A 24,623-nucleotide genomic window follows, 5' to 3' on the forward strand; every position below is an offset into this window, starting at 1 on the left:
AAAACTTCATTCTATTCAAATTGGGGGGAAGGTGAACAAAGGAGGGGAGACAGGAGGTGAGGTTTGGGGTGCTCCCACTTAAAGGGCGCAATGTAGAGGTACATGACACACTTTCTGGCTGTGGGACACAACTACAAGAAGGATTCTACTAACAAGTTCAAAAATTATGACCTGGTTGTTTGTACCCTCACAATAACCTGAAATTTAAAAAAAAAAAAAAATGACACCAAATTTCTTACCCAAAACCATGGAGCCAAGGAGCAGAATCCCATCTCCAGCAGAAGTATCCTTCAGAAATTAAGAAGACATCAAGATATCCTCAGATGAAGGAAAACTAAGAATTTAGTTCACCAGCAGATCTGTTCTAAAAGAATGGCTAATGGAAGTTATTTATGCAGAAAAGAAATGATCAAAGAAAGAACCGAGAAGGAAGAACATACTAAGCAAAAATATTGGGTAAATACAATATACTTTCTCCTCTTGAGTGTTCTAAATTATATTTGGTGGCCAGATTTTGTAATGAATATTTTGTAAATAAATGTGTATTTAGCTATAATTTGCCATCTTCCCTATGTATTATGACCTTATGGGTGACTGACTTTGGGGACATCTGGAGTTGGCTGTTATTTACACCCTTGGCACTGTCTGGTCTGCTGTATCTGGATGGCAGAAACTCCATAAAACCAGCCTCTTCATTCCTCTTCCTGGCTCTGCGTTTACTGTGCACCTCCCAGCAGCTGGAAGTCAGCCACATGTGAGTGTGTACACCATGGAACTCGGCAAATGCTACAAACATGGTTTATTGACTGTCCAGATTGGATGAATTAATGGAAAAATGCTGACAATGGGGTTATACCCAACATGGGCCATGCCAGTGGTTCCTGCATGGGGACTAGCCCAGGAGCTCGCAGAAATATCCCTCCAGCATCCAGCTACTATGTTCTGAGTCAGCAAAGATACCACTGAGAGGAGCACTCAGAACTCTGCTGCTCACCTTCCCTGTCCCACTCCAGTCTTGCTTATTGAGATAGTGAGAACACCACCAGCACTGACATGGGAAGTACTTGGGCAGCACAGGCTGGCTCCAGATGATAGAGCTGGGTACAGAGCAGCGAAGCATTCAGTGAGGATCACTTGGCTCTGTGGACACCACGAGAAAGAATGTGTTAAACCATGTGCCATGCAGCCCTTACACACATCCAGGCTGCATGTTTGCCCAGAGAGCACATTGTTCGCCTTCGGCAGCACAGCACCAGTTGGGAGGGCTCCCAGGCAGGTCTAAGGTGGTGAAGGAATAGCTGAATCCCCTTACTCCCAAGCTGCTGCCTTGCTGAGGACAGTGGGATGGGGGAAAGTCCAGCCCAGGCTCTTCATGCCTGAGTGTTAAAAACCCAGATGAGTGGTCGGGCAGGAGTCCTTGCTAAACATGTAGATTCCTGGGCTGCACCCTAGGCTCCAACATGAGGGTCGGGGTGAGGCTGTGCCTTGGTGTCTCCTGAGAGGACAGGCCTGCTGAGCACAGCAGCTGATGCTATTCTCTGCACTGCTGCCCAGGCCTCGGTGTACTGCGTGGCTGCCATCCTGTGGACAGCCGCCAAGTTCAGCGTTCCCCGCAACCATAAACTGGCCCTGCCACGCAGGCTCAAGACCCTCCTCCTAGACATGGCCAGGTGCAGTGCCCTGGAACGGCCGTCCATCGCTGAGGCCAGCAAGGTAACTGCAGAGAAATCGTGGCCTAGCTTGCAGTCTGAGGACCTTGAGCCCTGGCCACTGTCCCTGGGTTGGGCACGTGGGGGCTAGTGTTCAGGTACTGTCCTTCTAAGAGGGGGGAAGGTGGAGGGTTTCATCTGTGGCCCCATCCACGTGGGTAGGCAGCATGGGGTCCCTGCCTGCTCACCACCGTGGCCTTCCTCTAGGGTACCCCAGTCTCTCTAGTGTGTCCTGGTGGCCAGAGAATGGGCAAGGGTGTCCCAGAGTTGACCTTTAGGGCTGGGTTGTGACCACCCTCTGGAAAGGGGCCTGTGCCCATGCCCCACAGGTAACCCCCACTGTCATGAGGCCATCAGACCCTCTGGAAGAAGTCCCATGTGGATAGGAGGGGAGAGAGGGCCATGGAGCTGGACACCTGGGCTGGTCCCTCTCTGCCCTGGGCGCTCTGTGATCTGAGCCAGGCTGATCCCCTGAGGATGAGCTCTGGTGTTCACATAGTGGGACTGGGTTGTCCAGGAGCCGCAAGCAGCAGGGCAGCAGGGCTCTGCACAGGCTGCCTGGGCTATGAAGGGAGCTCAGGTGGGAAGGGAAGTGTGCTCCTGGGGGACTACAAGCCCTTCCTGGTAAGTGCTCTAAGAAAGGGGATTGTGGGCCTGTGGTCAGGTGTCCAGGGAACAAGAGTGAGTTCTGTGAAACCCAGAGCTGTTTCAGACAGGAACTCACTGTGTGGGGCTGGTGGCCGTAGTGGAGGCCCACAGCTCAGCTTGTCGGGGTATGAGGATGGTCCCCTGCTCTCAGGTGTGTGGCAGTTACCTCCTCCAGCGGGGCATGGACGGCAGGAAGGTCTTGGCCCACCTGAGGGCATCCACCTGCAAGGTAGGTGCACACCACAGTCGTGGCCCTTCCCCCTGCCTTTGTCAGCCTTCTCCCTCCAAGGGGTGCCAGACTGCAGGGTCCTCCCTATGTGCCCAGGGCCCCTGCTGCACCTGGACCAGGCCCCTGTGTCCTCCCTCCCAGGTTCACCAGGAGGAACAGAGCATCAGTCTCCAAAAGGCTTTCTCAGTGGCTGAGCCGAAGCCCAGCGTGGTGCCCACTTCAGAGTCCGGCCCAGGTGGGCCCCTGCCCCATCCAGCTACCTCCACCCCACCCCATACCCAGGCCACCCTACCCCTGGAGGTCCAACCCTGAGTGGATACATGCAACTAGATATAGCCTTGAAGCCCAGGGTAGCATGCCTGCTACTCAGCCCACATGGCCTATGCCTCTCCCAAAACTCATCTCAACAGCAGCTCTGCCCTGGCTTCCATACCTGGCCTTCCCTTGGAGGTCCACATTCCGAGATCCTCAGTTCTTCAGCCTACTTCCCCACCACCTGGAGCCCACCAGGTGTCAGTACCCCCACCTTGGCAGGTCCTTGGACTCCTGCCATGCCCAGCCTTTCTGGCCTGGCCCCAGGCACCTGCCCACCCCCAAGCAGCGGCCAATCTGGCCTCCACCTCTACCTCGGGACATAGAGAGAGCACAGTCCCACACAGCCTGCAGACCAGCCAGTGGGGCCCTGGGTGCCGGGCCCCCACCACACCCACCACCCCACCCCCAGGCTTCGTGACATTCAGCAGCAGCACCAGAATTGCAGCTGTGCCAAGGCCCATACCCTGCCATCCTTCCTGCTGTGATGGAGCCACCCCGCTGCCAGCTTCCTTCACCTCTGAGGCCACTCACTTTAGGCCCATTGTCCTTGCACAAGACACAATAGTTCCCAGGTGAGTCTCCCCAGAGCCGGTAGGGTCTCAGCATGGGGCTCCCTGCCGAGCTTTTTCCTCTCCCGGTGCAGGGACCAGCCTGCCTTGAGCTCAGTGCCAGTGGAGGGGCCAGCGGAGAGAAGCAGCCAGCCAGAGGGCAGCAGTGAGGGGACACACTGCTCCGGGGCCCCCTCTGGAGACAGCCTGGAGGCACCTGGTCCAGAGCACCAAGAAATGGCCCCAGAACCTCTCAGGGAGTCTGTATGTCCAGGCTTTTCCCTAGGGAACCCGCACCCCCCACCCCTGGCCCCCGAGAACCTGTTGGAGGGGGCCTTATCAGTGACTTCCAGCTCGGCTGACCCAACCCCACCCCTGAAGCCATCAGTGCCACCCCCACAGCAAGGGACAAATGGGCAGATCCTACCTGGATCCACTTCTGAGCTCAAGCCCTGCCCTCCAGGGCCCACCATACACCTCATGGGGCCCCGTCCTGGCCAGGAAGGCCACAGTCCCCGCCATCCCCCCAAGCCACCCCGGAGCAAGGCCACTGAGCGCCTGGGCCATGAGCCAGAGGGTCCCCCACCACCCTCATGGGGCCCCACCCTGGCCAGGGAGAATCCAGACAGCCCCAGGGGCAGCCCTGCCGGGGGGTATGATGACAATAGCCCCAAGAGGCCCCAGCCAACAGACTGCAAGCTCTGCCTGCCCAGCGTGGACCCTTCACCCTTTGCAAAGAGGGAGGCCTGCCCATCCCTTCAAGAAGCCACACGCCTCATTCAGGAGGAGTTTGCTTTTGATGGCTACCTGGACAACGGGCTGGAAGCTCTGATCATGGGTGCGTGGGAGCCACAGCAGTCCCAGGGAAGCCCCCAGAGCAGGGAAAGGGTGCCTGCCCTAGCCCCCAACCCAGAAGGCTGCTCTCGCCCACAATTGAATGTGTCGCCATCATTTTGCAAAACCAGGGGAATATATTTTCGCCTTGAAAGATCTCACCTTTGCCACTTTCTGTGGCGCCATTTCTGAGAAGTTCTGTGACCTCTACTGGGATGAGAAGCTGCTGCAGAACCTCTTCAAAGTGGTGAATGGGCCAGCCCTGCCCTCCCGGAGGTGAGAACCCCAGGGGAAGTCCCCCAGCCAGGCAGGGGATCAGCACCAGTGCTATAGGCAGTGGTGGCCCCAACCTCATAAGGGGAGAGGCACAGGGTAGACCCCGCAGTGGGAGATGGCTGTGGGGAACAGGCAGGAAAGTAGACCACAGACCACGCCAGGGCCTGGCCTACTAGGGGGATGAGGGGCCCACCCCCCGTAGAGCAGCATCCGCAACAGCTGCAGAAGAGGGGCTAGGGTGGGGGTCGGTGGGCAAGGCCATGCCTGGAGCACCCCAGACACCCTGCACTGAGGGACACATGGGCCCCAGCACCAGGTAAGGGTGACAGTTATTGCTATTAGGGGCTGGAGAGGGGACCTGCCTTGTCCATGGCCCCAGACAGCACCTGCAGCAGCCCCAAACATGAAGCATTTTCGTGGCACAGAGCAGGGCCACCCTAGACCATCCTGATTCTGTCTCGGGACCCTACAAAGATAAGGACCCAGAAATCCCTTGTGTGCCCATGCCCCGTAACAATCCTGGAGGAGCATGCTCAAGACCTTCTATGGCCCACAGCGGAGGGCTCTGCATGGCCATGTGGCTCTAATAAGTCCTGCTCACACCCTGGAGTATTCCCTGTGAGGCCTCGGGGATGGGGGTTCGCCACTGAGCCTGCAGTCTTGTCCAGCTGACAGGGCAGGGTGGGGCTGTCTGACCCAGTTCTCCTCTCAGAGCTTCCGAGGAGGCTGGGTCTCCAGAGTACAGGCCGAGTGGTGGCTCACCATCCAGCCAGACACCCTCTCTGCAAGGACTAGGTAAGAGCCACGCTGTGCCTCGCAGGCCCCACAGACAGGGCTCCTCACCAAAAGGGCCAGCCTCTGCCCTGAGGGACACCCCAGGCTCCCAGGCTTATCCCAGCCTTCTGGGGTTTTCATCCCCATCAGGGTCTAGGCAGGGAGCCAGGGCCTTGTGTTGGGGCTGCCGGACTCAATCCCTCACCACCACTATGGGGTGGACAGGGCCTGACCCCTAAGTGCACACAAGGAGTGTAAAACTGGAGCCCACAGGCACCCAGTCTGCAAAGGGACCTCCAGGTGCAGTTCCACATGACCAGACATGATGGCCAGGTGCAGGAGGGCACCAGGCTTCCTGGAGCTGGTTAGCACAGCCTCTGCCCACCTGGGCCAAGCAGAGTCACTGCCCATGTGACCTGCCTTCCTTTCCCTCAAGGAAAAGAGAAGCCAGCTATGGCCAGGACTGGCCGAGCCCCCAGCTCTGCCCCCACCCTGCCAGACCTGGATTCAGACGAGCTCTCACAAGGGAACTTCGAAGTGGGGTTTAGGCCACAGATGTCTGTGAGAGCCGAGAGACAGCAGCCTGAGGACAGCCAGCCAGTTGGCAGGGCCTCCGATGCAGAAGCAGTGGTTCAAATGGCCAGGCCTGGGGAGGGTGGCCCTGTGGTGTCCCCTGGCCCAGCTGGGTTCCAGAGCTGCAGCCCTGGCTGGTCCAGCGCCTTCTACGAAGCTGACTGCTTTGGGGCGGACGTGCACAACTACGTGAAGGCCCTGGAGCGGCAAATGGCCAGTGGCCTCTCACAGCTGGATGCCCAGGTCCCGGTGAGTCCAGGCACCCACTGGGGCATTCTTAGAGCAAGGCCTCCTCCAAGTAGAGCCTGGGTCCCTCCAGGCTACAGATGGTGCTGTGAGTGCAGACACCCTCCCCAGGGTCCCACTGCCATGGTTTGCCCCTCACTCCCAGTGCCAACGTTCCTGCTCTGTCTGTGTCTCCACTCAGGCAGGTGGAGCCTACCCTCCCCCCGCCCCAAGTTCATATCATCTCTGAGATGAAAGAAAGTGCCTTACCCCTCAAGCTCAGGCTGGGCCCAGCTGCTGCAGCCTAGCTGGGCTTCTCTTCCAGTCCCGCCACCCTGGGGCAGGAGCAGCAGAGAGTAGGTCAGAGCTAAGCAGCTGGGCTCAGCCACCTCATGTGCCAGGAGCCCCAGCAGACCCTTGGACATAAGGCTGCCCGTGACCTTGCGGGCTGCCTTGAGTGATTAGAAGTCGCAAAGGCCCAGGCACCCAAGGCAGCTAACAGGAGGGCCCCCGGCATTGCCTTCTGCCCTGCCAGTTCTGTCCCCACCTCCTGTTACAAGCATCTCTCCAACTTCTGTGCATGGGAGCCTTCCCTGCCCACCTCTGCTGCTCCAAACTTCATGTCACTGCCTGGCCTAGGAAGGGACCCACATCTCCTCGGGAGCAAGTGTAGGGATGGGGCTACACCCTTTGAAATGCTTTGGGCTGCGTGGCACGTAGGGTGTCATGCTGTGGTCTCTGCATGTGCCCAGTCCACAGGCCTGGAGTTGTGTACTGAGGGGCTTCAGTGATGAAGGAGTGGCCCACACAGTGTACCCCCAAATGTATAGAATCCAGACAGGGCCCACTGCTCACCCCACCTCTCAGATCAGATGAAAGCGCCATGCTGCTACTTCTGAGTCTGGACCTCTGACCAGAAGGATGGAGATTCCAGTCCCTGCCAGTCCTGGGTCTGGCTCTTCCCTCCAGTAGGGTCTGGCCCTCCTCCTGCTTCCCTCCTCAGTGTGCGTTTACATGGGGGCCCACAGAGTGGACCCACAGTGTTCTCCAGCAGCTCTCCACCTATGGCCACCTTGCCAGGGAGAAGAAAATAACCCAACTGCACTAGAAAGTGTAAGCCTGGGCGGCGCCTGTGGCTCAGTGAGTAGGGCGCCGGCCCCATATGCCGAGGGTGGCGGGTTCAAACCCAGCCCCGGCCAAACTGCAACCAAAAAATAGCCGGGCGTTGTGGCGGGTGCCTGTAGTCCCAGCTACTCCGGAGGCTGAGGCAAGAGAATCGCTTCAGCCCAGGAGTTGGAGGTTGCTGTGAGCCGTGGGACGCCACGGCACTCTACCCGAGGGCGGTACAGTGAGACTCTGTCTCTACAAAAAAAAAAGAAAGTGTAAGCCTGGCCACAGGCCATGTTGCCCTCTGGTGATCTTGGGAAACTAAGGCTGAGGGAGGGTTGCAGCCCTACAGCTAGTGAGAGACCAGAGTGGGGCTGGCACAAGGCTACTAGGCTCCAGCTACCCAAGCCACTGTGGCAGGGCCAACTCATGTGAGTGCTGGCCTTGTGCTGAGTGTGGCAGGTCCCCCACTAAATGTCTGCTTAGATATTAGTGGATCATGTGACATCTTGGGCCTTCACCAGCTTGAAAAGGACCCACGGACAGCAGATGTTTGCCATGAGGCTGTCACCAAAGACGCAGTGGGCTCTGTCCTCTAAGAGGGCCTTGGAAATGTACTCTGAGTCCCACGCAGGCCAGGGTGACTATTCTTACTGGTTTCTGACCCTGTGGCTGGGCTGAGGTTCCCTGGCTGAGTTAGCAGAAGGCCCAGGTGAGCACTCTCCTGACGTCACTCTGTGGGCAGCAGCAAGTCCACGTGATTGTTCAGGAGGAGCTGGTTTGGGGGAACGTGGCAGGGCAGCAGTATGATCCATCTCTCCCTCTCACATGCTCACTTGGAGAGAAGTGTCTCCTCTGGCCCAAATGCAGCCAGGTGGGTCTCCAGAGCCCTCCCTGCTTGGTGGTGGGTTCACATGAGACCAGCCATGGGCGCAGCTTCTCTCTGTGAGGACCCACTGAGGATGTGTCAAAACAGGAACGTTAGAAAAACAGAAAAGGCATTAAAACCACTGCTAGGCAGATTTTCGTATTTGCCACCCAAGATGGGACAGTGGAGGTGCAGGCAGCCAGCCTCTGGGTGGCAGAAACGGGCGCAAGGTGTTCATACTTGCCCACAGCATGCGCCTCCCTGCACCTGCGCAGCACAGCCCAGCTCTCCCAGAGTCAGTGTGAACAGCAGTGGTTTTGGATCAGTCTTCTTTGTCTTCAACTTCTGGCTGTTCCAGCTTCTTTCTAGTTATTGTTTTGTCAACTCCCTGACACTCCTCAGACATTTGTCCAAGTCCGCCAGCCAGTACCCTACATTGTGCTACAGCCTGGCCACGTCTGCTTCGCTAACAAACTAAGGCTCTTGTAGCTTTGTGGGAAGTCCTTCCTCAGGTTAGGCCACAGCAAAACAGCTCAGCTCAAACGATCCTAAATGTTTTATTTAGATCCGCTGATGTGATTCAGCCTGTGGTCCAGATGTGGCCAAGACAGGAGGCCCAGCCCCCTGATTTCTTCTCCCTTACCCCCCCCCCCATGCTGTGAATTTCACTCCATGCAGGCTTATTTAAAATCCACCAAAGCAGTCCTCAGAGAACCTGTTCTATGGTTCAGTAACAGGAGCAGCAGTGCTGCCAAATCAGCACCAACGCCACAGCCGGGTTGCAACATTGCTGCCCTGTGAGGCATGCTCTTGCTCAACACCAGTTCTGGGTAGAACAGCAGTTCTCAACCTGTGGGTCGCAATGCACAGGAACTGTATTAGGCGTGAGCTCACACCTGTAAATCTCCAGTACTCTGGGAGGCCCAGGCAGGCAGATCGCCTGAGCTCACAAGTTTAAGACCAGCCTAAGACAGAGTGAGACCCCGTCTCTAAAAATAGCCAGGTGTTGTGGCAGGTGCCTGTAATCCCAACTACTTGAGAGGCTGAGACAAGAGAATCACTTGGGCCCAAGAGTTTGAGGTTGCTGTGAACTGTCATGCCATGGCATTCTACCAAGGGTGACAGTGAGCTGTCATGCCATGGCATTCTACCAAGGATGATAAATAAATAAACACTATCAACAAAGTCAAGCCCATTGTAGGATGATGAAATCAGGGCAAAGCTGTGTTTGGACTTTAACTGACAAGACTTCCCAAGAGGAACCTGGAGGAGCTCTCAGACCAGCCTCCCTCAGAGCAGCTGCCTCAGGGCAACTGAACCCAGCCAGAAGAGCTTATAATTCTGCCTGTGGAGGCGACATGCCTCCTCCCACCTTCAGCCCTGCCTGCCAAACCTAGGCCTACAGCCATTCTCCTCCTGCAGGAAAAGCTGCTAGAATTGAAAGGCCAGCACATGGACCCCCACGTCCCAGACCCTTTGTCACCCCAGAATCACTCCCTCCTCTGTCCAGGCCCACAACCTTGTGGGTGCAGGCATGAGGCTGTACCTGTCCTCACCTCTGTGAAATGAGGGATGACTCTGGATTTGGCTGTTGCCACACTCATTGCCCTCAGCAGCCTGTCCTCGCGTTCCCCCTACCTCAGCCTCTCCATGAGATGAGAGCACTGCCTGTCTCAGAACACTGCAGGTGGAGCTCACACCCATCCAGACACTGTGCACACACCCTCACACACCCATGGGGCAGCACGGGAGGCCCTGCCACCCCTGGCTGGGCAGCAGGTTCCAGAGAGAAGGAGCAGGGGTCAAGTCAGTGGTGCCACCTATGTTGTTGGGCTTCTTTTTTCTTTCCTTTTTTTTTTTTTTTTTGAGACAGCCTCAAGCTGTAGCCCTGGGTAGAGTGCTGTGGCACTCAAGCTCGCCATCAAGCTCGCCATCAAGCTCACAGCAACCTCCAACTCCTGGGCTTAAGCGATTCTCTTGCCTCTGCCTCCCAAGTAGCTGGGACTACAGGCGCCCACTACAATGCCCAGCTATTTTTTGATTGTAGTTGTCATTGTTGTTTGGCAGACCTGGGCTGGATTCGAACCTGCCAGCTCTGGTGTATGTGGCTGGCGCCTTAGCCACTTGAGCTACAGGCACCAGCCATTGTTGTTGGGCTTCTTTAAGCTTAATTAAAAAAAAAAAAAGGCAGCAACCCAAAGACACATGGGCATACTTCGGGCAGCCGTGGCCCTATAGCAGTGCCCTGGCACACTTAGCCCCTACAGCAGTGGTTCTCAATCTTCCTAATGCCACGGCCCTTTAATACAGTTCCTATGGGTCACAACCCACAGGTTGAGAACCGCTGCCCCAGAGGGTCCCAGAGGTGCCCCCTCCCCATGCTTTGGGGAGGGCCTGCTGCTTCCCTCAAAGGCCCCAGGGCAGGGACATGGTAGTCACATAGGTGTCCCAGTGGTAGACCTGCTGTTCCCTGAGCACCCCCAGGGAGGGCCTGACTCTACGTGCCCAGTGGCTGAGGGTGGTGGATGGCCCTCCCCATCCCCAGGCACTGCCCTGTGAACTTGGGGCAGCACAGGGGCCTCCCGACCACGGGTACCAGGTCAGGGCTGACCTTGGGCACTGAGTGGGCCTCCACCAGACACCCCAAGGCTGATCCCTGAGGTGGGAGACTACAGAGGAGTGAGGCCTAGCTGGGAAGTGTTGGAATGGGGGTGACTGCCCAAGTGGCAGCCAGGGGACACACGCCATTTCCTTGCCAGGAGCTGGAGCAGCAGCTCCTCATAGAAAGGAGAAACTACCGGAAGACTCTGAAGTTCTATCAGAAACTCTTACAGAAGGAAAAGCGGAGTAAAGGTAACCACAGGGCAGTGCCTCCAGCTGTGGGTAAAGGCACCTGGCCCTATGGGGACGTGCGGTGCCAATGCTGCCCTGCCTGCAGGCTCCGAGGTCAGAGCCATGCTGGCCAAGCTGCGGGCGCAGCTGGAGGAGATGAGGGCCAAGGTGCAGTTCCTCGGGCTGGTCAAGAAGTACCTGCAGGCAAGTAGGGGCCACCAGGCCTGTGGGTGGGTCTGAGGGGCCGGCGGGCTGGGGTGACGGGCCCATCCCCACGTGGCAGGTCCTCTACGCGGAGCGCTGGGGCCTGGAGCCCTGCGCCCTGCCAGTGATTGTGAACATCGCGGCCGCCCCCTGCGACACACTGGACTTCAGCCCCCTGGACGAGTCCTCCTCCCTCATCTTCTACAACGTCAACAAGCCCCCGGGTGGCGGGCGGCAGAGGAAAGCACGCATCCTGCAGGCTGGCACACCACTGGGGCTCATGACCTACCTGTACTCCAGGTGAGGGCGAGAGGATGCAGGTTTAGGAAAAACAGAAAAGGCCACAAGAGGAGACAAAGGTAGGAGAGGGGTGGGTCTGTGATTCGTTAACCTAGAAAATATTGGGTCAGAGTTTACATGGACCGGTGAGACTGCCACCTGCTTGCTGCCTGGCGTTGGGGACCTGGGTCTCAGGGTATGCCCAGTAGTCCCTGGGCCCTGCTCAGTTACCAGCTGGGTGGCTTACAAATGTGAGCACACACAGGAACCCATAAGAAGACCCAGAGCAGGGCGGCGCCTGTGGCTCAGTGAGTAGGGCGCCGGCCCCATATGCCGAGGGTGGCGGGTTCAAACCCAGCCCCAGCCAAGCTGCAACAAAAAAATAGCCGGGCGTTGTGGCGGGCGCCTGTAGTCCCAGCTGCTCGGGAGGCTGAGGCAAGAGAATCGCGTAAGCCCAAGAGTTGGAGGTTGCTGTGAGCCGCATGATGCCACGGCACTCTACCTGAGGGCGTTACAGTGAGACTCTGTCTCTACAAAAAAAAAAAAAAAGAAGACCCAGAGCAGCCATCTGGTTCTGGAAGGCTGGCTCAGTGAGCTTGTGGGGTGCTCCTGCGGCTGCCACTCCATGTCAGCCCTGTCTGGCTCACAGACAGCCTGGCCAGTGGCATGGCTCAAGCTCATCCTGCAGCAGGGATAGGGCATGGTGCAGGTGCATGGACCTTCTCCCAGGGTCCCAGGCTGCCCCCATGTCCCCTTCTGCCATGCTGTCCTGGGGCAACTGTGTCACACTGTTCTCAGGCACCAGAAGCTCCCCAAGCTCTCCTGAACCAACGCCCGACCCACATCTGGGCACAGGGCCATGGACCACCCATCTTGGCTTGTAGGGAATCTCTGATACCACCTTGGAGCCCCCAGGGTCCTCAATGAGTGGAGATGGTGAACCCCTTGGGACATGACCAGGAGGGCAGGCAGGGAATGAGGGCTCTTAACAGTCAGCAGGGAGCAGGGAGGTCCCCTCCGCAGACACCCTGGCCTCAAGGGGCCTCTTCCCCAGCAGCTTCATTCTCCTGAGGTGGGCTGCATGTGGGTGTGCTGGGGGCCACCAGCTGGCTGGCTGACCTTTAGACTCAGGTCTCAGCCTCCCCTACATCTGCAAGACGCCCCATGGTGTCTCTGTGGGTTATAGGGAACATGTATGTGTGTGTGAACATGTACATGCAGATGCATGTATGTGCAGTGTGGTGTATGTGAACCATGTATGACTAGGCATGTAGTATGTGTGAGTGATATGCACACGTGTCCACATCTGTAGTATGTATGGTGCATGGTTGTGCATGTGTGGTATACAGGTGTGGTGCACACGTGAATGTGTGTAACGTGTGGGTGGTGTGCATGTGTAGCCATAGTGTGTGCTATGGCGGGCATGATGTATGTGCTGTGGGGTGTATGGCATGTATGATGTGTGGCATGTGCTCATGAGGGGTGTGGTATGTGGTTGCAGGCGTTCTGTACCATGTATGATGTGTACAGTGGTGAGCATGTGGCATGTATGGGTGTATATGTGTGGTTTGTATGTAACGTGTGTGATGTGTGGTGTGTAGCATGTATGATCTGTGGTTTGCACAATGTGTGTGGTGTGTGCAATTTGATGTGCATGTGTGGTGTGTGTGGCATTTATGATGTGTGGTGTGGGTGATATGTGATGTGTATTATGTGTCTCAATGTGAGTGAGCACAGCACTTTGATTAAGGCACAGCCTCCTCGGCAGAGTCAGTGCTCATGGGCCCTTCCCAGCTCTGATGGGGTCAGGCTGGCCAGTACCTGGCCTGAGTTGTGGCCACCAGGTGCCCAGGCTCCCACGCTCCTGGGATATAGACCCTCTGATCTCTGGTCATCCTGCTCCTCAGATTCACAGACACACATGTGGGGCCCGTGTCCCCGGGGTGCTGCCCACCAGCCTGGTCCACTCAGTGGCACCAAGAAGCATGTAGTACCTGGCCCTGCTGTTTCCTAAGGCAGCAATTCTGTCTTGGAGCTGGGTCACCACATGGGGGCAGTGGCTTCCTGAGTTAGCAGGTTCTAGATGCCAGAGTCCAGCAGTGAGAGGCCTTTGAGACTGGTCCTCACACTGGATAGGGTGGGGAACTTTGAATGTCACCCAAAGCCCCTTCATTTCTCTGGGTACTGTCCTAACAAGCAGCACCATGCACAACCATCACACGCACCCAGAACGCTGGCAAGTGGGGGTGGGGGAGCGGCTAAGCCTGCCATCTCCCCCCGACCCAGTGATGCCTTCCTCGAGGGCTACGTCCAGCAATTCCTCTACACCTTCCGCTATTTCTGCACACCGCACGACTTCCTGCACTTCCTCCTGGACCGCATCAGCAGCGCCTTGCCCAGGTACCATAGCTGCACAGCCCCACAGCAGAGCTTCTGACCCGCAGTGCCACGTTTGGCTGCTGTGAAGGGTGAGGCAGTTCCCAGGGCCCCCAGCAAGGATAAGGGGCCAGTGGAGCTTGGGCAAGAATGTTCAGTGGGAGAGCAGAGAAAGAAGCTGGTGGGTGGGCAGGGCCTGAGAGGCTCTTACCTGCTGACCAGGAATGTGACAGTCTGGCTGGCCTTCAGCTGTCTTGGGTGGGGCACCCATGGCCAACAGTTGGGGCAGGAGGGGGTGGCAGCCATGGGTGGAGGTGCTCTTGCCTCTCTGAGCTCACCTGTCCACACTCCTAGGATGCCCCAGGCATCCTCTCCTTTCCAGGCTGAGTGCCCCCAGGCCATCAGCCAGTCAGCTCTTGCCTTGGGGGAAAGACTCACAAGAGGCCCCAGGTCTCCTCACTCCCCATGTGAGAAGGTGGGTGGGCTCACACGGCCCTTGGGAAGGTTGGCTCGCTGCCTGCTGCTCCCCCACCTCTGCCCGCTCCCCCAGTGTCCTGGGCGCCTCAGGCTGCTCCGTGTGCCTCCAGGGCCCACCAGGACCCCACGTCGACCTTCACCAAGATCTACAAGCGGAGCCTCTGCGTCCTGCAGGCCTGGCTGGAAGACTGCTACACCGTGGACTTCACCAGGAACACAGGGTTGCAGGGGCGGCTGGAAGACTTCATATCCTCCAAGGTGGGGCCACGCTCTGGATCCCCACTCTGGGGGGTGCTGCCTTAACCCTGGAAGAGGCAGTGACCCCTACCTATATCTCTGCTAGATCCTGCCATTGGACGGCTCTGCGGAACATCTGCTGGGCCTTCTGGAAATGCACATGGACCGACGGGCTGAAGGTGCCCCTCGAGGCACAGACTTGGAAGATCTCAAGGAGGCTGAGGAGGACACCAGACCCTTCAACGCTCTCTGTAAGAGGCTCTCTGAAGATGGCATCTCCCGGAAGGTGGGGGCCCTTCCAGGGGTTAAGGTAGGTAAGGCTTGCTGAGCCTAGCCTCAGGGACACAGCATGTGCATACAGAAGCACACACATGCACAGGCATGCAAAGGAATATACATGTGTACGTGTGCACACACAAAAATGCAGGTGTGCAGAGTACACATGTACACACATGCATATACATGGACGTATGTATGTGCATGAATATACATGCACATGTGCGTCTGTGTGCACACATACACCCGATACACAGGCACACACATCTGTATGCACACATACACCCAGTGCACAGGCACGTGCATACATAATACATGCACACGTGTGTGTGTGCACACAGGCACACACACGCACTCTCTGTGTCTTGGGCTGGCACTCTGTGCCCTGAGTCTGGTGCTCAGGTGCTGGGCCTGCTGTGTATAACTCACTGCTCTCACCTTCCTGATCTGGGCCTAAGATCTGGGTGGAAGAACCTTCGGTGGAGAAATGAATGGTCTTCCCATCAATATGTAGGGACAGCCCCAAAATTCAGCAGCTTTGTCCATGAGGAACTGTTGAAATGATAAGGACAGGTATCCTTGTGCCAACAGCTGTGGAGGGGCAGGTTTTGGTCTCTGGCTTCGCTGAATCATAGGCTTGGACCCAGGCTGCCCCACCCCGAGCCCTGGACCCCTGACCTGGAGGGGACATCCAAGCTCAGGCCCCTCTACACCTGGCCTGTCCTGCAGAGCTTCCCCTGGAGGCTTCCCCGGGGCAACGGGCTGGCACTGCCACAGCACAAGGAGCGCCCATACACCATTGCTGCTGCCCTGCCCAAGCCCTGCTTCCTTGAGGACTTCTACGGTCCCTGCGCAAAAGCCAGCGAGAAGGGGCCCTACTTCCTGACGGAGTACAGCACACACCAGCTCTTCAGTCAGCTGACGCTGCTGCAGCAGGTAAGGGAGAGTGAGGACCCCATGCCCTGTCCCCTGCAGGTGTCCCAGGGTCACAGGCACCACTGCGGCCTCAGCCCACGCTTCTTGGAGGAACAGATGCATGGTCAGGGAATGGGCCAGCTGCCATGTGCATAAGTCTGAGGAAGCTGCCACCTGAATAGGGGGCCCAGAGTGCCTGGACTCCACCAAAGGATCCACTCACTGGGCCTGGCCCTTCTCGCCACTCTGGCACTTCTGCCTCTCGGGCAAGTGCTAGAGGGCATCCCAGGGCTACATGGGCACATGGCCTCCTCCCCTCAGCTGGGCAGCCCCTATGCTACTCCTCCCTCTGCTCCCACCCAAACAGCCCAGGAAGCCCCCCAAGTCCCACCATCCTGGGAAGTCATACAGCCAATCCCATCAGGGCTGAGGATGCTGTGAGCCCCTGGGGGCTGGACACAGGGGAAGCCCTGCTAGCCAGGCCTGTGGGCTATTGGGTTGGCACTGAGCTGAGATTGTAGAGAGGGCTCCCAGAAACCACTGCCCTCCCTGGGACCCTTCCTTGGTCACAAGGCCTTGGGGACAGTAGCCTAAACCTGTTTCTGTGCCTTGGGCAGGAATTGTTTCAAAAGTGCCATCCTGTCCACTTCCTGAACTCACGGGCCCTGGGCGTCATGGACAAAAGCACAGCCTTCCCCAAGTGAGTGTTCCTGTGCTATCACTGGGCCCTTGGTTTGGAGGGGTGGCGGGAGGGTCTTATGGACACTCCTGGCCAAAGGGAAATGCCTGGGTCTCACTCAACCTATGAAAATAGCCCCTCAGCCAGACCCCCGTCACTGACACAGAGAGCCCCTGCAGCTCTGAAGCAGAGAGGGCCCCCTACATATGTGCTGGGGTGACCCACACAAGTTCTATTCCAGGTCCAGCTCTTCTGAGTCCCTGTTGGCCAAAACCTGCAGCTTATTTCTGCCCAATTACATCCAGGACAAGTACCTGTTACAGCTTTTAAGAAATGCTGACGACATTACCACCTGGGTGGCTGCCGAAATCGTGACCAGCCACACCTCCAAGGTGGGTTCCTGGCTCTGCTATCAGAGCAGGGCGTGGGGTTCACCAGCTGCAGGGCCAGCAGCACCTCTGCTGCACCGTGGTCACTACCTTCTCAAGGAGGGAGGCCCCCACTTCATCCCTCAGCACCACACCCAGCCACGGCAGAGGCCCCCGTTAATGAGGGCCTTCCGCCATACCTTCCACTTCCCCAAGGCACACTAGTCACGTGCCCAGCACAGCACTGTCCACCTCTGCCTGGGGCACTGGTCAGCTGTGAGCCACTGGGGCTGCTGGGGATGCAGGATGAGCTGCACCCCTGACAGGCCCTGTCTGTGCTCACAGACAGTCCCCCCACAAGCTTCCACACACCCACACACAATCCCCACACACAATCCCCTTTACACACACACAATCCCACACACATACAATCACACACATAATCCCCCTCAATCACACACACAATCCACACACACATAATCTCCCTCACACAATCCCTATACACACAGTCACACACACTCTCACTCTCTCTCATTCTCCTTTGCACACACAGAATACACATACACACACAGCTAAGTCAGAAAACACTCCATCCAGGGACTGGTCACAAAGCTGAGCTCCTCTCCAGGGCTGGATGTGTGACTCCACCTGTCTCCCCATACCCTGCATTAGGAGTACATCAACTGTGTATCATCCAGTTTGTGGAGGAAGTGAGATGCAGCTCAGTGGTCTTGTCCCTTGACCAATTCAGGGCAAGGAAACAGGGAGCCTGGGTCGCCCTTTATCCTAATCCTTGACATCCTGAGTGTCATGAGGGATTTTAAAACAGTGTCCTGAATCAGGGGCCAAAAGGCTGGGCTTCTTGAGGATGAGAATTGTGGTGCTAACCTCATGTCCTGGGAGCACCCTAACCCTGAGCTGCCCAAGAAGGCAAGGGACGGTGCCTTCCATCCTGAGAGGGGCCCCTGGTCTGCAGCGTCCTGCCCAGAGGCCGAAGACAACACTGTCCTGGTGGGCATCTCCTGTTCCCAATCTCAGGTCAGCATCAGGCATGAGCCAGGCAGACTCATACCCAGGGCCGGCAGCTGGGAGGGAGTGAAGGACTCTGGTGTCACCAAGATGAAACTCTCTCCATAGCTCCCATGTCCCTGTAAATGAAAGGTGGATGTAGAGTCAGTCAGATCAAGCAAACCACACAGTGACCAGCACGCATTTCATGTCACTCACTGTGGTGTCAGAAACATCCAGAGACTGAGTTGGACAGTTGTAAACTTAGGATCCCAGAAAATTATTAAAATGCAGAATTTGAGCCAGAGTGTAACGCTGGCCAATAAAAGCTCTCCATGATAACAGTACATCCCATTCAGGTAAAATCGGGGAACAATGTGGAAATACAAGGCCAAGAAAAAGTGCCTTACTGTAAAGAAAAATTTGCTGTCTTTTGTTGGATGAATAATGGTGGTTTTGATGCATCAAATACATTTAAGAGCATGCTGCACGGCAGCCAAGAAGCGGGAGCACCTTGATATCCACGGACAGGTGAATGGGCAGAGAAAATGGGTCTACGCACACCACGACATGTCAGGCAGCCTGAAAAAGGAAGGAGATTCTGGCACAGGCTGTGAGAGCATTATGCTCAGTGAATGAACCAGTCACAGACCACAAATGCTGCATGTGTACAACGTCCCAAGGACTCAAACTCACAAGGACAGAAAGTGGAAGGGGCGCGGGGGTAGGGAGCAGAAGGGGAGTTAGTGTTTGATGAGGACACAGTTTCAGTTTTGCAAAGTGAAAAAGTTCAGCCATCGGCTGTACAACAATGTGAATGTAGTTAGCACCACTAAGCTGTGCGCTTTAACACCAGTACAAGGGTAAAGTCTATATTACATATTTTTTACAACTACAAATTTAATTAATAAAAAGGTGATAGAACAGTTTTATCTGAAAGTAAATGCTTTGCATCTATTTAAATCTATAAAGAAAAAAACTAAGATGTCTACTTAAAAAGTGTGAGCAGGTAAATGTTTTTCAAGATCCTTTAAGGGGCGCTCAAGACACAGGCCACAGTCATGAACAATCTCAGGGTCTCATCTGTGTCTGCAGACAGGACTCAAGCCCTTTGGAGGAGTGTCCTTGGAACCTGCAGTTGGTTTGCACCAGGATAGCCCAAGCTGTGGTGACATTCCTTAAGCTGCTCTGGAATGACATCTGAGTTCTCCAGAATCTTCAGAACCACTCTGAAAGGAACGTCAATCCCACTCAGCATGGCATGTGCTTCCCACAGGTGTTCTTGTCAAATTCAGCACATTTGTCACTTCCAGCCAAGGAGCCCCAGAAGAAGTGTCCACTCTCAAGGGGCTACATCCTGATAGCACTGCCACCCTCCTGCAGCAGACTCAGCAGGTGCACAATGAGAAGTGCCCACTGGTTCCACACCTGCCTCTGGATGTGTCCGCTTCATCTCCCTGGGGGCAGCGTCCCCCTCGAGCCACTCCTAGGGCAGCTGGGAACCTGGGGAGGTTTGTCCTGGTGCAACTTTGCTTTTGAAAAGTGAGGCTGGACTTCTTTTCACATCTTTCCACTACCAGAAAAGATTTTGCTTTATTTTGTTTCCAGTAATGCCCACCCCAACGCCAGCCCCATGACACAGTACACGCTGTTCTGTGCCTTGAAGCTGGACTATTTTAACAGTTCTCAACGGTGCATTTGTTCTCCTTAAACTAGAAGACAATGAGTGTGCCATTTTCTCGTTTCAGTTGCAAGTGAACTTGCTGTCTAAATTTTTGCTGATTGCAAAATCTTGCTACGAGCAGAGGAACTTTGCGACAGCCATGCAGATCCTGGGTGGGCTGGAGCACCTGGCTGTGAGGCAGTCCCCTGTGCGTCTCCTTGGGCTGTGCGGGTGTGGGTGTGAGCACCACAGGGCCGCAGGCGTCTCAAGTGTGCTTTCGTTTCAGGCCTGGAGAATTCTTCCTGCAAAGATGGCAGAGATACTGGAGGAGCTGAAAGCTGTGGAGGTACTAGTGCCTAGCGCCTACCTGGGGCCTCTCGTTACCGACCCACCTGTGTTAAAGCACCCCAGACCCACAGCGCCAGCTCAACCCTGCTGTGGGAACCCTCCAGCCAGTTCCTGGTGTGGCCTCTGCCACCCACCTGGGCAAAAGTGCCTCCCGCTGGGTCTCCAGGCTTCCCTGGTCCAAGCTCCCTGCACAGGCTATGGGTACCCCAAGGATGGGGCTGAGGCTCTTAACTGAGACCTAAGCCTACCTGACCAGGAAGCCTCCCCTAGGAGATAACAACGAGACGCCATTTCCCTTAAAACCATCTGATCAGGAACTTGTCAAAATGAGGCAGTGGGAGCCACAGAGCAGGCACGGCCTGGCCGGTCCTGGAGCTCAGAGCCCAGACTCAGTTCTCCGCAAGTGAGAGGAACATATGCATGTCCTCACCGGACACACAGATGTAAGGCCCCTACTGCTGGCCAGCCCGGGTCTGGTCCAGGCAGCCCTGCAGAATAAGGAGAGGGTTTCACCATGTTCACAGCATTAGGTGTCTTCTTGTGCCAGCAAATATGAGGCCAGGAATTGCCAACCTGCAGTCCAGTAATGCAGGCCACACTCTGGACTGGGTCCTACATCAGAGTCTGCACAGCCCCCGTGCATGGAGCCTGCAGGCATCAACTGGCCCTGGACAGGCTGAGCTGCTCCTGGCTGAGCCTCTTGGCCTGACCACCCCCATCTCTCCCCGGCCCACACTCCTGGCTGGTCCACCAGGTCTTCCTGAAGAGTGACAGCCTATGTCTAATGGAAGGGAGGCGCTTCCGGGCCCAGCCTACCCTGCCCTCAGCTCGCCTCCTGGCCATGCATGTCCAACAGCTGGAGACAGGGGGCTTCACCATGACCAACGGTGCCCACAGGTGGGGCAAGCTCAGGTGAGGAAGGCCCAGCATGACCCAGACCCAGGGGGAGAGGGCTAAAGTGAGGGAGCCCAACATGACCACAGACCCAGTGAGAGGGTCAGATGAGCCTCAGGCCTGGGGAAAGGGAGCTCAGGTGAGGGGACCTAGCATGACCCAGACCCAGGAGGAGGGGGCTAAGGTGAGGGTGCCCAGCATGACCCAGACACTGGGGAGGGGGCTCAAGTGAGGGACCCAGCATGACCACAGGTCCACAGGGAGAGGGCTAAGGCCAAGGGGCCCAGGTGACCACAGACCCAAGGGGAGGGGGCTCAAGTGACCACAGACCCAAGAGGAAGGTCAGGTGAGGGGGCCCAACATGACCACAGGCCTAGGGGAAGGAGGCTCAGGTGAGGGGACCCATCATGACCCAGAGCCAGGGGGAGGGCTCAGGTGAGGGGACCCAGCACGACCTGCCAGGGGCCTCAGCACCCGCCTCCCCCAGGAATACCGCCATCTCTGCTTCTGCAGACAGTGCATTTCCTGCAGTTCCCAAGTCTTTGGTCTTAAAACACTACCAAGGTCAATGGTAGTGTTTGGGAGTCTGAGCACACCTCCCCCACCCTTGGTGTCAGTGCACAGAAGCCACTCAGGTGGCAACCCTCCCCCCAGGGCACACACCTGCCCTCTCCCTGACCCCTCTGGCCTCTCCCTAGAGATATACATGCAGGACCCATGGTTAGGCCTTAGCCCGTCCCCTGGTCCCACTGTTCATCTGCCCAGAACACCTGAGCCAACACCCTGCACACAGCCCAGGAGTGTCCCACCACTGCCACCTCCCCACACAGCGACTGGCACCTCCTGGGCCATAGAACATCACCTAGCTGGCACAAGAAGACACCTAGCTCTCACTTCTGCCTCAGGGGCCCCTTGGGGGCCCACAGCACATAGGCACTCCCCCCCATAACCTCCCACCCTGTGTCTCCCCAGCCTGTACACTAACAGTCAGGCGGAGGCTGGTCAGGCCACAGCCAGCCACTCACTCCTCCAAGGGCACATGGCCTCAGCTGGTGAGTGGAACCCAGAGGACACAGTCCCAACCTGCCTGACCCAGGACCCCTTCTTACATAGTCACCAATCTAAAAAAAAACAAACGATATACCATAGACACATGGTTATTGTGAGACCAGGAAACCCCTATCAGCAGAAAGGAAGTTGAGGGCGGCGCCTGTGGCTCAGTCGGTAAGGTGCCGGCCCCATATACCGAGGGTGGCGGGTTCAAACCCGGCCCCGGCCAAACTGCAACCAAAAAATAGCTGGGCGTTGTGGCGGGCGCCTGTAGTGCCAGCTACTCGGGAGGCTGAGGCAAAAGAATCGCTTAAGCCCAGGAGTTGGAGGTTGCTGTGAGCTGTGTGAGGCCACGGCACTCTACCGAGGGCCGTAAAGTGAGACTCTGTCTCTACAAAAAAAAAGAAAAAAAAGAAAGGAAGTTGAAAAGTTAATGCCAGAACTGAAAAGTCCGTGACTGAGACTCAGTGTTTGCTCTTGACTCTGTGTGAGAGCATGTTCACACTTGCCCTTTAGTTGACAAAGACGACATCGAATTGGGTGTACTGTTTCTTCATCCAACAACAGGGTGGAGCGTCTGGGGGCTGCAGCTCCCTGGGCAGGATTAAGGGTGCCTTCTTCTGAGGCCCCAGTCTTTCTGCCGTGGGTGTTGTTTGATGGCGTTCTCTAGGGAACAGCCCGGGTACACAGCAGGGCTGGCACCTGGGCTGCAATTGCCCAGCCAAGGCAGTGTCAAGCCCACAATACCACTGACGTGCCACGCACACTTCTGTCTGCCCAGCCTTCCCAGCTGTGAGCCCCAGGCCTGACACTGGGTGTCCCTCTCCGGACCCTCAGTCAGAGTCAGACACAGCAGTTTTTCAATAAATACTCGTGGACTGAGAAGTGAATGGACAGACAGACAGATGGCTGAACGGACAGACAGAAAAAAGGCCTGAGTACCACCCTGTTTCCCCGAAAATAAGACATCTTCCAAAAATAAGACCTACTTACAGGAAAGATAAAACATCCCCTGAAAATAAGACCTAGTGCATCTTTGGGCGCACACCTTAAAATAAGACACTGTCTTATTTTCAGGGGAACAGGGTAAAATGAGATTTGGCCTTGTAAATAAATACTGAAAACACACCCTCAGTTTTTCCAATTTCAAAGAGTTGGTTCAAACTAAGAACATGCCAGGAACTCACTCACCACAGCAAGCTGCCCCTTCCAAGGGAAACTAACATCTCTTTTCCCTCCTCCCCCTCAAAAGAAACATAGCCAAGGTGGTGAGCCAGGTCCACGCGTTCCAGGAGAACCCCTACGCGTTCAGCCCAGACCCCAAGCTCCAGTCGTACCTCAAGCAGAGGATCGCTCGCTTCAGTGGGGCCGACATCTCCACCTTGGCAGCAGACAGCAGGACCAACTCCCACCAGGTCTCCAGCGAGAAACACTCGCGCAAGATCCAGGACAAGCTGCGGAGGATGAAAGCCACGTTCCAGTAGCCGAGCAGGTCGGGTGTGGAATTCTGAACACCAACTAGCCAGGACAGCTGCAGGCAGAGGGAGCACACACCAGGGCCCCAGAGCCCCACTGGGGCTGCACGCCTGGGTGAGGCTGATCGCATCGCTGTGAGGTCCAAAGGTGGGAGCTCCACCCAGGCACCGCAATCTCTTCCCAGAAGATGGAGGCAGGGCAGGCCAGAGTCTTAGGGGCTTGGATATTTCTGCTAGAATTAAAAATTAACTTTATAAATGAAAGTAGAATAGACTTCCGGAGAGTTTTGCAATACCTTTCATATGACCCCCTTCAAAAATCTGCACTGGCTCACCCCCAGGGAGATTCCAGCTGCACCTGCCCACAGTCTGGCCCCCATAAAGTGGTCTCAGAACTGCAGCCAAGCACAGCTCCAGGGTTCACAAACCTGCCTAAGCCCCTGCCCCATCACCCTTCCTGCCCTCGAAGTGTGCAGATGCCTGGGGCTCACCTGGGAAAGGGAGCAGCATCCCAACCCAACCTCCTGCAGGGGTGAGCACCTGGGGCTAGACTCCCCCATGCAACCTAGCGCTCCTCAGCATGGTACTGCCCTTGTGAGCCAGCCAAGGCTGCAGGGCAACAGGCGCCAAAGAAGAAATGTCGCAGTCTAGTGTGGGGGCAGCCAACTGCCTCCAGCACCTGCACCTATACCCTGACCACCATGCCCACCATGTCCACGCGCCCGCTGCTCCCAGCATCCCAGCACTCAAGCCCAATACCACTGTGCCCATGCACTGGGCGCTGTCACTCGTGCTTCACCAGAGGAGGACAGCCAGCCCCGGACTTGGTGGCACCAAGCCCCTCCCTGAAGCTCAGCCCCCTAACAGCTGGGCTGAGCTACAGGTGGGAGCCTCCGTGCCCAGGAGGCTGTGAACAGGGCACGGTGGTTCCTGGGGCCAGGGTGGCGCTGGGCTTCTGGCAGGGTCATTGAGCCTGGGTCCATCCCACGCTCTGGCTATCACAGCACGAATTGCCACAAACCCCAGGAATTTTGAGTTTTAGAACTGGTGATTCTTTAGACCATCCAGCTAGTGGTGTTTCTAGGAAAACTGTTACTTGTGACAAAACACTTAATTTTCAATGTTGAGTCGAGTTTTCCCACTCAAGTCTATTGGAGACACTGGCCCTGCTTAAATGGAATGCAGGAGGGCTCAGCGTCTAGTCATGCGAAGGGACCATTCTTAGGGTTTTAGGGTTTTATGTGAGAGGACTGTGTTCTGCAGATCAATTCCCACATTTCAGGTTTTGTATTTAACATAGTAGTGTCTGGCCACAGCAGAATTTCCATCTTAACAAATTGTTTTCATGGGGAAGTGATCAGGCTTAGGCTTCAGCACAATCATTTGCATGTCTCCCCCAACATCACATGGCACCATTTCTAAATAAAGTCATCTCT

The 24,623-nt window shown here is 56.3% G+C and overlaps 1 protein-coding gene across 7 annotated transcripts in view; it reads left to right on the top strand.

Moving 5' to 3' along the window:
- Positions 1 to 24,623, top strand: part of KNDC1 (kinase non-catalytic C-lobe domain containing 1) — a 60,690-nt gene extending 36,067 nt beyond the window's left edge. For 3 of the 7 annotated variants that reach the window (XM_053585649.1, XM_053585650.1, XM_053585654.1), the window contains 21 exons: positions 1,555 to 1,713; positions 2,509 to 2,586; positions 2,728 to 2,821; positions 3,311 to 3,473; positions 3,545 to 4,287; positions 4,415 to 4,559; positions 5,272 to 5,354; positions 5,770 to 6,155; positions 10,866 to 10,959; positions 11,045 to 11,142; positions 11,222 to 11,442; positions 13,708 to 13,821; positions 14,385 to 14,532; positions 14,618 to 14,821; positions 15,517 to 15,723; positions 16,320 to 16,402; positions 16,623 to 16,773; positions 19,506 to 19,628; positions 19,707 to 19,766; positions 20,523 to 20,680; positions 22,965 to 24,623. In XM_053585649.1, coding sequence (XP_053441624.1) covers positions 1,555 to 1,713; positions 2,509 to 2,586; positions 2,728 to 2,821; positions 3,311 to 3,473; positions 3,545 to 4,287; positions 4,415 to 4,559; positions 5,272 to 5,354; positions 5,770 to 6,155; positions 10,866 to 10,959; positions 11,045 to 11,142; positions 11,222 to 11,442; positions 13,708 to 13,821; positions 14,385 to 14,532; positions 14,618 to 14,821; positions 15,517 to 15,723; positions 16,320 to 16,402; positions 16,623 to 16,773; positions 19,506 to 19,628; positions 19,707 to 19,766; positions 20,523 to 20,680; positions 22,965 to 23,196 — 3,744 coding nt within the window. In that variant the 3' untranslated portion in view covers positions 23,197 to 24,623. Of the gene's footprint in view, positions 1 to 1,554; positions 1,714 to 2,508; positions 2,587 to 2,727; positions 2,822 to 3,310; positions 3,474 to 3,544; positions 4,288 to 4,414; positions 4,560 to 5,271; positions 5,355 to 5,769; positions 6,156 to 10,865; positions 10,960 to 11,044; positions 11,143 to 11,221; positions 11,443 to 13,707; positions 13,822 to 14,347; positions 14,533 to 14,617; positions 14,822 to 15,516; positions 15,724 to 16,319; positions 16,403 to 16,622; positions 16,774 to 19,505; positions 19,629 to 19,706; positions 19,767 to 20,522; positions 20,681 to 22,964 lie in introns of those variants that run through there. The other 4 variants (XM_053585651.1, XM_053585652.1, XM_053585653.1 and 1 more) reach the window with 4 other exon arrangements.

The sequence above is a fragment of the Nycticebus coucang genome, chromosome 3 (assembly GCF_027406575.1).
Source record: "Nycticebus coucang isolate mNycCou1 chromosome 3, mNycCou1.pri, whole genome shotgun sequence".
NCBI classification, from domain to species: Eukaryota; Metazoa; Chordata; class Mammalia; order Primates; family Lorisidae; genus Nycticebus; species Nycticebus coucang.